This window comes from Hyaena hyaena, unplaced genomic scaffold (assembly GCF_003009895.1).
Source record: "Hyaena hyaena isolate Hyena2069 unplaced genomic scaffold, ASM300989v1 scaffold_26, whole genome shotgun sequence".
Lineage (NCBI taxonomy): Eukaryota > Metazoa > Chordata > Mammalia > Carnivora > Hyaenidae > Hyaena > Hyaena hyaena.
Genome location: NW_024080658.1, coordinates 1,289,357 through 1,304,046, shown reverse-complemented (window position 1 = coordinate 1,304,046; position 14,690 = coordinate 1,289,357). Strand labels below are relative to the sequence as shown.

At 34.4% G+C, this 14,690-nt stretch overlaps 1 protein-coding gene across 5 annotated transcripts in view; it reads left to right on the top strand.

Moving 5' to 3' along the window:
• Positions 1–14,690, top strand: part of LOC120228658 (MDM2 binding protein) — a 77,688-nt gene that overhangs the window by 10,674 nt on the left and 52,324 nt on the right. For all 5 annotated transcript variants that reach the window (XM_039227205.1, XM_039227207.1, XM_039227203.1 and 2 more), the window contains exons 7-11: positions 778–895; positions 2,744–2,878; positions 4,698–4,792; positions 5,272–5,344; positions 11,214–11,331. In XM_039227205.1, coding sequence (XP_039083136.1) covers positions 778–895; positions 2,744–2,878; positions 4,698–4,792; positions 5,272–5,344; positions 11,214–11,331 — 539 coding nt within the window. The remainder of the gene's footprint in view (positions 1–777; positions 896–2,743; positions 2,879–4,697; positions 4,793–5,271; positions 5,345–11,213; positions 11,332–14,690) is intronic.

Sequence of the window (14,690 nt, the reverse complement as noted above, 5' to 3'; positions counted from 1 at the left end):
AGATCATGACCTGAGCTGAAGTCAGACGCTTAACCGACTGAGCCACCCAGGCACCCCTATTTTATAACCACTATTGAGCATTGATTATCTAAACACACTGTGTGCTTTTACATAGGTTTTATTGTCCGTTGAGCACCACGATGAATACCATGGATACACTGGATTTGAAATATCGTATTTATTTCTTTGTTTTATGTGCAGTGTAGAAATAGACATACACTGTTGCAAATTATGATCCTTTTAGGAAGGATCAATTGTGTAATACTGTTTGATCCTTAAGTATTCCATTGGATTTATTAACTTTGTGATTTTCTTCATTTAACAAATGTTTTTTGAGCAGTAAGTTTATGCCAAGCACAGCAATAGATGCTTTTGAGTTAAAAAGGTGAGATTTGATCTTGTTCATTGAAATACAGGAAGAAATAGGAATGCTGATAGTCATGATAGTCTGTGATAAGTACTATTATGGAATTCCATACAAGCTGTGTGGGAAAAAATTAGGAGAGGAATTCTCCCTTTGAACATAAAGGACTAATATTAAATCTGTGTATGTATATATACATGCATGTATATATCTGACACATTTAAGCCAATATTAAATGGACATGTGATAGAGACTCCCTCAGAGACTGACTTCAGGAATGTTCTATAATATTAATACATATACGCAGCGGTAGAAGCTTTGCATTTTTGCTTATTAGGATTGTAGTTATCCATAACCATTAAATCTAACTAAGATATAAAACCCTGTATTTAACTATCATCTTTTATTAATAGAAATTGTCAGAAAATTGCAGAATACCTTTCTGCTAATATCATAACTTTGGAAGATCTCAAAAATGCTATTGACTCAAAGGAATTATGGAGGGGAAAGATTCAGATATGGGAAAGAAAGGTAAGTGGATTTCTCAGTTATCATAGCTTGTAAAGCAGGGCTTTCAACGTTATTTACAACACAGATAGCTTAAATGAATGAAAATGTACCTTATAAATATAGATGTTCTAGAATAGCAACATCTGAGAAGAAGATAATAGAAATATTCTTCCTGTGTTAATACAGTAGCCACTGGCCTTATATTGCTACTGAGCACTTTATATGTGACTACTTCAACCAAAATATTGAATTTTTAACTTTATTTTAATTAAGTTAAATAGTCACCAAGGTTATGTTTTGGACATGGCAGTTCTAGAATCTAACACTCTTTCTTTAAAAACAGAAATTTGACATGAGTTGAGTTCATGTTATTTATCCAAGCTGCTTTATATCAGTGCGTGTATAAGACCATATTCTCTTACTTAGGCCACCACTTTAAATGATCTCTGCTCTCTACTAACCAGCTCTCTGATTTTGAACACTTTTTTGTAATCTTTCAGGATCCCAGATTTCTTAACTACAAGATGAGACTATTAGATTAGACAAGCCCCTCTAATCTTAAATTTATGTGAGATTCCAATTCTCTTTTGGCATCTCTTACAATGAATGAATATGTTTGGTGGCTTTTATAAGTTGTGTCCATGTTAAAATAAATATATTTCTAGCATTGTATATATTTTTAAATATAGGCAAAACTAAAACAAGAAAGTTTCTTGATGTTTGTTCAGGGTGGCATGGGCATATCTTTATTTATAGAAATAAAGGTTTATTCTACTAATTACTAGATTTTTTTTCCTTTTCAATTTACACTTAATTATCGCTTAATAAAACTTCTGGTAAGAAAATAGGAATTAATGTGATTGGGTCCTTCTTTCTGATTTACATGCTGCCTCATCCTTGCCTTGGGAAAGTTAAACCTACAGGTAAACTTCTGCAAATGATTTTAACATAAACAAGCCACATAGCCAACTGGAAGAGTATAAGATACAATTAGCTATGAGAATTGTTTTTGTGTACATTTTTTGAAACTGCATGTTTGCATAGAGACAAATAATTGGAGGGTTCTTTTCATGTGATTCTTTTATTGTTTTATGAATAGGAAATTAAATGTTCATACTCCACAGGATGCATTTACAACTTGAAATCACTTGCTTTGGTGGAGAATAGCTTTTAATATAGGTGGATTATAGTGATTAAAGATGTAGATTCTAGAGTTAGATTGTTGGCAGTCAAATCCCTATTCTATTTCCTGCTAATTTTGTGTGACCTACTGGGCAGTATTTAGCCATTTGGTACCACAGTTGTCTTCATCTGTAAGATCAGTATAATAACAGTTCCTACCTCATAGATTATTATGAAGGTTAAATTATGTAAAGTACAAAGTAACCACTCATTAAATATTAGCTATCATTGATATCATTATAATTAACACCTCTACTATTACTACTTCTGTAGGAATTGATTTTTTCATGAACTTATTTTGATAGCAAACTACGTGTGAGGCATTGTCCTAAGGGTTTGTGGTAAATAAGACAGACAGGCTTGATTTTTGCAGAGCTTACAGACTGGTAGGAAGCCAGATATTGAACAAGTATATGTAAAGGAGGTTTGGCTCTGTGGTTGCATAGAATGGCCTTAATATACTCTTGTGGGCTGGTGTGGGGCAACGAGAGCTTTTCATGAAAAGATCCATGTGTAAGTCGAAACAGAAAGGATGTGTTCATAAATGGAAGGACCACATTTTGAACTGAAGAATCAAATATATTTACATGTGGTTTTCTTCTCAACTTTTACACTGCATTAAGATGTATTGTTCTTTGTAACTTTATTCATGATGTTTGTAACTATGTTCTCTTGGTTTCTTTTCAGTTTGGATCTGAAATTAGTTTTCCTGGATTTTGTTTAAAGGGAGTCACACCTAAGAATTTTAGTGCATTTACTTTAAATCCTTGTAATCTTGCCAAAAAGACAGTACCATCAAAGGATAAGAATATTTTACCAAAGGTAATCTATGTTTAATTAATTTTGCAGTCATCCATTCATGCATATTTTTGTTCTTATAAAGATATCTTTGAATCTTGAAATTAACATTCCTAGTATATGTGCTTAAATGTGCTCACTTGCATAATTTTTATTATAACTATAATTAAGTGCTTAAATCACACTTTGCTATTAGCACTGAATGTTGGCAAAACTGTCATTACTTTATTTTTAAAATGGATCAACTGTAGATCAATCAAGGCCTGAAACTTCCTTTGGTTAGGACTTTGCTGTGAGATCTTTAAGTCTCAGTTCGGAGGGAATATGATACACTGGAAAAAGAACAGACCTTGACGTTGGGTAGACCTGGGTTTGAAACCTGCCTCTGTTACCTATAAGGTGTTGTAACCTGGGTAGATTGATTAAATCAGTTGTGAAAGGGCGACAATAACACACTTACCTTACAAAGTTATAAAGGTTAAGTGAGGTAAGGGATTACAGTACCTCACATTTGCTTCTTTCACAGTTTAAGAAACGTTGGTTTGTGTCCCATATCTCCATAGGTTTATTCTTAAAATGCAGGTAATTATAAAATATAATAATTTTAAGAGTTTAGTTGATCTTTTTTTAATATTAGAAAAATAACATAAGAAGATGTGTTTATGTAGAAATTCACTTCGAAAGACCCAATTCAAGAATGTGAAAACAACAGTCATGAAATTACAATGATGTCAGATTGATGGGTAATAATTTCTGATCAAAGGGTAGCATAAAAGGGGCATATTTCTGATGTGAACACGTTCACCACTATTTGTTCATAATTGCTTACTTTAAGTAACCTACCATGGCCATCTTTCACAGGAATATTAATAGTCTTTTTTAAATATTCTAAGATTGATTACCTCAGTGTTTCTTATTTGTAGTACATCATTCAAATATGAATTATATATTTAAATTTTGCTGCTATTGACGGAAATCTTAGTGTAAAACCTTTTCAGTAAATGTCTGTCTGTCTGTCTCTCTCCACATGCACATACACGCTGTAAGTGTATGTGTATGTTTTTATGTGTGTATATATATGCATAATTGTATATGGTGAGAGTACTCAGCTTTCTGCAAGTTTGAAACTTTGCATCATCTCCTCAAGATATGATTGCTTTTCTTTGCCCTTCTTGTGACATACTCTAGCCTCAACTCTTAAAATACCTGTCCTCCTTCACTGTTAGGCTCTGCCCAAAGAAATACTGCAATTTTATTTCTCCAAGTGGAGCTATCTTTGTTAATTAGGACTCCTGGCTTCACTAGTTCTCTTAATTTCTTTAGCATTTCTTTCAAGGATCTTATTTTATTTTATCTTTTCTTATTTTAAAAAAATTTTTTATTTTTATTTTTACTTTTATTGTTATTTTTATTTAAGTTTTATCTCAGCATACCACTCAATCTAAATTCATCCCAGAGAATCTTCTCCTTTTCTCTTGCAAACCCTCTAAATTTGTTTCTTCAACATCCCAACCTTTTGGGTCATCTGTCTGTCTTGCTGAAAATAAACACAAAAAGTTGAGTACTTCTGTGTTTTGTTGCTTGCCTCTTTCTAGGCTCATTTTCCCTGTGTTAAAACTCTTTAGTTGCTAAGAAATCTCTATGTCTGTCTCGACTCTGAAAGGTAGAATTAAAATGCAAGAAACTCTTATCTGCTATAGAAGATATGATGTGTGGCTTGCGTGATGTCCAAATACTTGCTTTTAAGCATCTATTTTGAAGTGTTAAGCCCTAATTGTTAATTGGTTCACTTTTATTTTATTTATGGAATTTAAAGTATTATATAATCTTATTTCTTTCCTAGGTTTTCCATTATTATGGCCCTGCTTTAGAATTTGTGCAGATAATAAAATTATCAGATCTGCCCTCCTGCTATATGTCAGACATTGAATTTGAGTTGTATCCTTTTATTTATGTATTCATTTTAGATTATATTTGCTGTGTCACATAGAATGTTTTCTTTGCTTTTAGATATTGGACCATGCTGGGTTTTTTTCTTTAATAATATTCAGTACATTTTTCATTGTCATTGTTTTAAGAGAGAGTCTACAACTTTGAAAAAACAAAAATAACAGGAAATTGTTGCCTGGAAATGGAACACTAGCATGGTGTTCTTAAATTTTTGTGCAGAAACTACAGTTTTTACACATCTGTTTTTCTGATAGTGGGTAGGAATGCTCTTCATAGAAACATTATTTCTTGGTATATTTTCAGAATTAGAAAAATATTTTTCCTTAAGGAAAGGACTAATTGTGAATTCTCACAGGTAAATTTTTAATTAATGTAAGCACCTAGTGAATTAGAAAATCAAACTTGTTTCAGGGAGTTGAATAGTTTCTCAGTTGCCATTCTATATCATTTCTTTAACTTTAATGCAGAGGGTTGACAAAAAACAATACCAAACAGAATTCCATGTTGCTGTTGGAGCAGATTTCTTCTCTGTGTGGCAAGGTATGGTGTTTTGTTTTGTTTTAATTTAAAGTTTAAGGATGTGCCAGTAAAGGGAATACAGGCCCCTGAGTGGCTCAGTCGGTTGAGTGTATGGCTCTTGCTTTTGGCTCGGGTCATGATCCCAGTGTCATGGGATCGAGCCCTGTGTTGGGCCTGCGCTGAGCATGGAGCCTGTGTGGGATGCTTGCTCGCTCTCTCACTCTCTCTCTCTCTCTCTCTCTCTCTGTCCCTCTCCCCTGCTTGCTCTCTCTCTAAGATACATTAAAAAAAAAAGGAAAAAATAAAAAATAAAAGAGAATGTAGTTTGTTAATCTGTTTTTGCATAATGATTTTACTCCTTGAATATAACATGATTTTGGTCCTAACATATATTAAAATACTTATTCCCATAATAATACAAAGTCTTCTGCAGACATGAAGTGATGTTTTGTTTTTAGAAGAGATTTTCAAAGATAAGCTTTATGACTGGTAATTTTGTTAGTTTTAAAATTTGAGAACATGTTAGATTATTGTTAATCTACTCCTTCAGCATGTGATTTCAGTTAGGTGAGAAGATCCTCGTACACTAGCATTATCTTTTTCATGGTAGTTCGGGGGGTGGAAGTGAAGAAAATTTCTAAAGCCTCACTGAATTATCATTTGTGAATTTTCAGTTTTTCTTAATTCTAGTGATGTTTATAAGATTTGTGGCTATTTTGTAGTTATTTATATATAGATATAGATATAGGTATATATTAAAGTCATCTATTTAAAGTCAACTACAGTTTTAGGGGCATCTGGGTGGCTCAGTCAGTTGAACATCCCACTTTGGCTTGGGTCATGATCTCGCAGTTCACGAATTTGAGACCCATGTCAGGCTCTGTGCTAACAGCTCGGAGCCTGGAGCCTGCTTCAGAGTCTATGTCTTTTCTCTGTTCCCCTCCCCTGCTTGTATTCTGTCTCTCTCTCTCAAAAACAAGTAAGCATTAAAAAAATTTTAAGTCAACTACAGGTTTTAATGGGAAAAACTAAAAGTTTGCATTTCTTTCTAGTTATTTGTTTAACTACTGTGTTTCTATGAAAACAATTTTTGATGCACAGAGTATTCATTGGCAATATTTACATAACATTAACTGTTTTAATAACAAACTATATCAAACAATTCTGCTTGGAGAAAAATGATTATTATAATCATAGTTTCCCTATGGCACTATAATCAAATATTGGTTATAGTTCCCTTAGAAAATTGATATGGTAACAGAAATATGATTTTGACCTTAAGATGCTTGACTGTACAAGTAATTTCAAATTTTGACTTGCGGCCTGTTTTTCCATGAAATTAAGATTTTGAGTAGTGCCCCCAAGTATTAATTAGATGAAGTAGCCTTTAAAGGAACAGCCTGAAGTATAATATTAGCCTGTGTTTTCATCCTCTAAAGAATGCCTAATGTGCTATATTTTGAAATTTTAAAACTTATCTTTGCTTATTTATCCTATTATGGGCCAGACACTGTTTGTAGATATTAGGGATCTCATGATAGATTGCACAGATGAAGACTATCCTCATGGAACTTACATTTTGGTAGGAAAAATAGAAAGTAAATCATGAGAACTGTGAAGAAAATAAGCTGACTGCAATAGAGTAATTGGGTGGAGGACCTACTTTTTTTTTTTTTTTTTTTTTACAAATAGTTTATTGCCAAATTAGTTTCCACATAACACTCAGTGCTCATCCCCACAAGTGTCCTCCTCCAGGCGCATCACCCCCTCCCCCCCAATCCATCAGTCCTCAGTTTTTGTCAGCATTCAAGAGTCTCTCATGGTTTGCCTCTCTCCCTTTCCCCCACCTTTTCCCCCCTTCTTCTCCCCCTTGTTCCTCCGTCAAGTTGTGGAGGACCTACTTTAAACTTATCTACAAAAATATGCACAGAGAAGTCTTGTGAAGTGACATAGTTAAAAAAAGCAAAAAGCAAGAAGAATAAAAGAATATTTTCCTATTTCTTCTTTTTTTTAATGGAGAGAGCATGAGCAGGGGTGGGGTGGGGTGGTGTGAGGGAGGGGCAGAGGGAAAGAGAGAGAACCTTAAGCAGACTCTGTTCATTGTGGAGCCCAATGCAGGACTCCATCCCACAGCCCTGGGATCATGATGTGAGCCAAAAGTGAGAGTCAGATGCTCAACCAGCTGAGCCACCCAAGCACCCAATTTTGTTTTTATTTTAGCCCAAGTAACTAAATAGTTCTCTTTGTAACCTTATCTAGTTCACCTAATCTTTTGCGGCCTCTTCATTCTAGGAAACAAGATTATCACCTATCATTAATAATCTTACATATGTTATCGAATAAGGGAAGGAAGGACTATCATAGAGTAGAAAGTTTCCACTTTCTGAAAGAGTATGGACTTCAGAAAACTTGGGTTTAAGTCCTAGCTCTGCCACCACTGGCTTATAGCTTTTTAAATTGTAAACTGTAAATAATTCCCGTTTTACCTATTTCAAAACTTGTAATGAAAACCAAATTGGAATATATTTTATAAGCTGTGAAGTATGACATAAATGATGATTGCTAACTTTTATGGTTTTTAAAAAATTTTTAATGTTTATTTGCTTTTTGAGAGGGAGAGACAGAGATGTGAGTGGGGGAGGGGCAGAGAGAGGGAGAGAGACAGAATCCAAAGCAGCTCCAGGTCTGAGCTGTCAGCACAGAGCCTGACGCAGAGCTCGAACCCACAGACTGTGAGATCATGACCTGAGCTGAAGTCAAATACTTAACCAACTGAGCCACCTAGGCGCTCTAATTTTTATGGCCTTTGAAGTGTATCTGGCCCAAATGATAGACATGCATATGTGAAATATTTTCCTGAAAAGCATATAGGCACCAAATAACCTCTAGATGTTTTGAAGATAAGATGAAATTTTTAGGAATTAGTTTTCTAGATAATTTTCCAAGTCAAGATCAGACACAGACCTGTAATTTAACACAGGTATAAAATAATCCTTAATCCATCAAGTTATGGAAGATAGGCAATACAAATACTAAAAGCAAATGAAACTATTGATATTTATATCATGTTTTCAGTTTTGTTCTAAATTTGGTATATTAGATTTTCATTTTTATTGCTTTGTGGACAATGACTATAAAATATTATTATTTATCAGTAAGGGGCAAATAAATGATGGAATTTTGTATATATGTTCCTACTTTAATATAGCAAAAGGGATATTTTTTGGAAACATAATTTAGGTAACATATCTCCAAATGTGAAGCACTGTATTTTCCTTTTATATTGGGTCAGAATTAGTCTTTTACATTTTTGGAAAAATTAGTTTTCATTTGCATGCTCATTCTTTGAAATAATTCTTATGCTTTATAACTTGGTTTTCATTTATTTATTCAACAATTTGTATGTGGGGTTGGGGGAGAGACTGCCTATTATGTGCCAGCTGCTTGTTTCAGTACTGGAGAGAATAAAATGCTTCTCCTTCTTCGGAAGCATTCATAGTACTTAAATTCTAGTGGTTTATATGGTCTTTAAAATTTTTTAAAGTTTATTTCTTTATTTTGAGAGAGACTGAGGCAGCCTAAGGTGGGAAGAGCAGAGAGAGAGAGAGAGAGAGAATCCCAAGCAGGTTCTGTACTGCCAGCTCAGAGCCTGATGTGAGACTCAAACCTGTGAAGCCTTGAGATGATGACCTGAACTGAAACCAAGAGTCAGATGCTTAACCATCTGAGCCACCCAGGCATAGTGATTTGTATGATCTTAAGTCAACTTTTGACTTAAAAAAGCAAAGTTTGATTAACCCCAGAATAAAAATAAAGACCTTCTAGAGTAAAGCTTATGTTATTAGATTAGTAAAAGATAAGAAGATTTTTAGGGAGCCACGATGTCTCCTAATCACAGAGCCAGGAAATATTTTTTAGGAGGAGAATTGCAAGGTTAGAAACCAGATTGCCATGGTGCCTGTTTGTTCAGGGGATGCCTGCTGAAAAGATTGAATCAAGGTTTTGAAATTCAGATTTGAAATCTTACTTGGTTTTTAAATTCTGGAGATAGAATGTTCACCCAGAAGTAGCGTCCTCAGGTCTCAGAGCGTATCTAATGATCAGTGCATGGGTGAGAGTGTGTTACCAGAATTCAGGTTTAATGGGTACACTATAAACAATTGACATGCATATTTTTATAGCAGATTATAGTTTATGGGATTTAGAAATAATTTTCTTTTCATATTTATAGCAAATGTGTATTCAAGAAAAAGCTGTTTCAAACATATGGCTATTTCTTTGGCTGGGTGGGACATATAAAAATATAAGGTAAATAATATAATATTTAAGTTGTGCATCGAAATGCGTTTAACATCTCTAATTTGTTAAGTTAATTATAATATTATATAGCTAAGTTGTTAACTGGGCCCTGCTCTAGCATACTCATGTGACAGCTTTGTCTATCTCTTGGGCCAGTTTTGGGCTATGTAGTCTTATATATTTATGTAAGTATGAAGAAGTAGGACTTAGTATTTCAAATGTTAACTATACATCTTTTGTACTTAATGATTAGTTTCTATTGCTTATATTTTCATTTTTAGTGTCTAATAATTATGTGAAATACATTTGACGTAGAATAAAAAAAGATTTGGCTGTAATAGCAAAGAAAAATAAACAATTTTTCCCTTCTTATTTTATTCCTTATATACTTATTTGTATAACTAAGAGTACATGACTAAAGATAATAAATAGTAAAAAAAGCCTAATACATAAAAGTGTTGACTTAGTATCACATGTCATCTGACTCATTCATCTACAAAGGACAGTTAAAAGTGACTTTTCAGGGGCGCCTGGGTGGCTTAGTCGGTTAAGCGTCCGACTTTCGCTTGGGTCATGATCTCGCGGTTCGTGGGTTCGAGCCCCGCGTCGGGCTCTGTGCTGACTGCCAGCTCAGAGCCTGGAGCCTGTTTCAGTCTGTGACTCCCTCTCTCTCTGGCCCTCCCCTGCTCGCGCTGTCTCTCTCTCTCTCTCCTAGAAATAAATAAAACATTTAAAAAAAAAAAATAAAAAAAAATAAAAGTGACTTTTCATTAGATTTGAGATCTTTGGCAAATGTCTTGCTTAGATTTCCCCAGAGTTAAAAGAAAAGAAAAGAAAAGAAAAGAAAACATATTTATTGGGATTTGCTGATTATTGTAGCGTACGTTTCTAAAATAACTGGTAAAATGTAGCTTTCAGAGTTGCAGTTTGTTTATTCAGTACTTAATCAAATTGAGAATTTACCTAAATATAACATGCTGGTTTGGGGGAAACAAATATTTAATGAACATCTGTATGCCCAGCCCTGGGATACAAAGATGAATAAGCTGAGTTTTCTCATAAATCAGTTGGAGTTGCTGTACGTTTTCTGGCATATGATTCATAGTTTCTTGGCATTGAATACCTTATTAGCATTAGATTTCTGATTTCTAGGAACAAAAGTTTTGAAATTATCTACAGATATATTGTAATTTTGCAACCAGAACAATAATCTACCCAGTCAAAAGCTTATAAAACTGGCTAAGTATGACAGAATCTTTTGATGAAAGAATTGAATTCCCAGCTTCTCATGGGTTTGCAAATACACAAAGAAATAACACCACAACCTGAACTTGAAGCAAATATTGGGAATAACAAGGTTTCAGAGATATATAAGCCTCCGTGTGAATACCTTTGTCTGCTTTTTTACTTCTTTTTTGAAATAGTTTGGTTTGGGCATTGTTTTTGTTTTTCTATTTTTTTTAGTGGAGTAGTTGTGAGAGAGCATTACAAAGTACATGTTATATCGGGAAATTAGAGTGGAAATTTATCATATGACACTATTTAAGAATTAATGTCAGCATGCACTAAAAATGTGTTCTGTTTTATCCAGGTTGGTGCTCTTTTTGTATTGCCATGTACTGTTAGTAACATACTAGTTCCACCTCCCAGCCAACTCAGTTCAAGAAAATGGAGAGAATATATAGCTAAAAAGCCTAAGACAATCAGTGGTAAGTAGTAAATCTTTTAAGTTGTTTTATGAAATAGAGATAACATTCTTTTTTAAAAAATTTTTTAAATGTTTATTTTTGAAGGAAAGAGGGTGTGAGCGGGGGAGGGTTAGATAGTGAGAGAGAGAAACAGAATCTGAAATGGACTCCAGGCCCTGAGCCGTCAGCACAGAGTCCGACACAGGACTCGAACTCATGACTGTGAGATCATGATCTGGGCCAAAGTCAGTCCCTTTGGCCCAGGTCGAACACAGGGCTGGAACCCATCAATTGTGAGATCATGACCTGAACCCAAGACAGACACTTAACCGACTGAGCCACACAGGCGCCCCAAGGATATAACATTCTTTATGAGAAAATAATATTTATTACTCTTGATTAAGACAAACCCACATCATTTAAGTTTTTTTTATTATATCTAATAACCTACTGTATCACAAAGTATATTCTACCTTATTTATTCAAAAAATATCAGTGATCTAAAGACAGAAATTTTGGTTAAATAGCCAAATATATTGAACATTGGTTTCTTAGAGGCATTTCAGGAATGACATTTATGAAAATAAAGTGATTAATTTATTACATGGTACATTAAAAATACAAATTTGTGATTACAGTTTTCTAAAGAAACCAGTATTTAAAAATTATATGCTATGCAGTATTCTACGTACTTTAGAAATATTGGCTCATTTAATTCCTATAATAGCCCTATAAATGTATTTTTATATTCATTTAACAGATTAGGAAATTGGGGCTTGGAAAAGTTACAGAGCTATTAATTGGCAGGATCTTGGTTCAAATCCTGGTTCTGACAGTTAAGAGCTCTGTAACTTCTCCAAGGATTTGAGCCCAGGCTCTGTGCTCTTAACCACTGCACTGTGTTGCTTCCAGAAATTTATTACATTCAAAATGTCATTAAAAAAAATGAAATCTTAATTTCTGTTGTAAAATCCGATCATTTATATCCATAAATACTCTAGTACTTCATGAGATAATTATAGCTCAAAATGTTAGTTACTTGTCCAAAGTCATATAGATAAAGAGTGTTTGTTCATGCTTTGCTTATATCTGTTATTTTTTTATTGGGTAATAATTTGGTTAAGTATTTTTGAGTTTATAGTCAGTTTTTGTGACCCATGATATGATGGGACTAAGCAATGCAATTGAAACATATCCACCTGTGTTGTTCTAGAAGAAATCTCTAGAAATACTCCAGAGCCAAACAGTCCTGAGGAACACAAACTAAAAATCAGCAGCTTACACAGTATTATATAGGAAATAGGTGAGATACTGAAATCCATTTTAGCAAATGTTGAATTTGAAATGCAGTTGATATCTATATGGAAATTTAAATTTAGAGTTTGAAGTTAGGTCTCTTATCTCTAGAGAGTGATCAGGGCAAGAGATTGAGATTTTGAGTTTACCAGCTGTTTTGTCTATTTTATAACATACCAACCTAAAACTAAGTGGCTTCAAAGAGCAAATGCTTTATTTCTCACATTTCTGCAATTTGAACCAGGTTCATTCGCGTGGTTCTTCTACCAGTCTTACCGGTGGTCATTGATGTGTCTGCACTGAGCTTGTGGATTGTTCAGAAGTTTGGCTCAGCTTGGGATGCAGGGACAATGATCTTTCGTTCTCCATGTAGTCTCAGAGCCTTTTCCTTGCCCCATGGTTTCATCACGTGGTCTCTGTAGCATGTTTGCTAGAATTTTTACATGGTGGCCCAAGACTCCAGCAAAACTTAACAAAAGTCAAAGCTTGCCAGGATGTTTAAGGTTTCGTCCCAGAACTGGCTCGGTGTCACTTCTGCTGTATTCTTTTATTATATAAAAGAGTTTATTATATATAAACTCAAAAGGGAGGTGACGAGACAAGGGTGTGAATACTGAAAAGCCTCCAGTGTCAAAGCCTCTGGTGGTGGTGTACAGGTAACAGTTGAAGCCTTAGGAGTGGTTAGACAAAACCATGTAGGTAGCGTCACTAGAGAGGGGAGCCTGGGCTAGGATCTTCAGAAATACCTGAATATGAGGTAAAAGTAGAGGAAAAGTTGGGAAATGATTTAGTAAATAGTAGTTGGAAGACCTTAGAGAGCTGTAACATTAACGTCAGCATCAGAATGCCATTTATTGCATGATACCAGCATGGGAAATAAAGAGTCAAACTGGGTCCTTAACACTTGAGGAAGTAGTTGCATTGTCCTTTTCTTTATGAAATATAGTCAAGTGATGAATGAACTTTGAAAAATCATTATAAATCTGTTTAGTCGACAGTGTGAAGTTGAAGTGGAGGATACATCCAGAGTGTATGGCACCATAGTTGTAAGAAATCAGAAGAGCTTCCTGGAGGAAGAGACATTGCTAATATAGTTTGTTGCACTGTACCAGCACATAAAGAAGTGTAGCTTTGACCCTGCTCAACTCCTCAGAGAGAATAGATACGGATACGTGGTGATTTTGCCAGATGCTTAAAGAAACGCAGAAATAGATTTGCCAGATGGCAGTAGAATCAATTTCACTTATTCATGAAATCATAGGATGATATTTACCCATTTCTCAACATTACATATGTTTAAGGCTTATTAATAGGAATTGAATATTAATATCACCTAAGTAAACTTGAGTATGTTCGGGGCAGCCCATTTTTTACTTTTCCTTTGTTACTTTTTCTAAGGTTATTTATTGATTTAGAATTTATTCTTAACTGGGTTTTTTCATGATTTTTTTAAAAAAAAATAATGTTTATTTTGGAAGGAGAGAGACAGAATATGAGCGGGGGAGGGGCAGCGAGAGAGGGAGGCACAGAATCTGAAACAGGCTTCAGGCTCTGAGCTGTCAGCATAGACCCTGATGCGGGGCTCAAACTCACAGACCGTGAGATCATGACCTGAGCTGAAGTCTGACTGACTGAGCCACCCAGGCACACCTCGCCTTTTTTCTTAAAATTTTTTTTTGTTTTTTTCATGATTTTTGTTGCAAACTTAAGAAAATACCTTATCATGTGACCTGATTTGATTTCTTTAAAGTTAATCATCTTTTGAAATTTAGAGATCAGTATTGACAACTTCAGAATAATAAGACATATATCACATGGCAATCTACAAGGCCAGATTGTTGATTCCTGGTTAAGCTGTGTCATTAAGTGCTGATTAAGCTGATACTCTATATATTTTTTTAATCTTAGAAGTAGAAACAGTCAAATTGAAGAGTTGATTATTAAGTTCTATTCTACCCATAACTCTTTCAATAGAAGAAATTATCTCATTGACAGAACTCCTTTTGTAAAACAAGAGGAGCCAAATTTTGGCTAGTGTAAAGTTTTAATAGCTCTTACTTAGGAAAACATCATATCCCATTCAT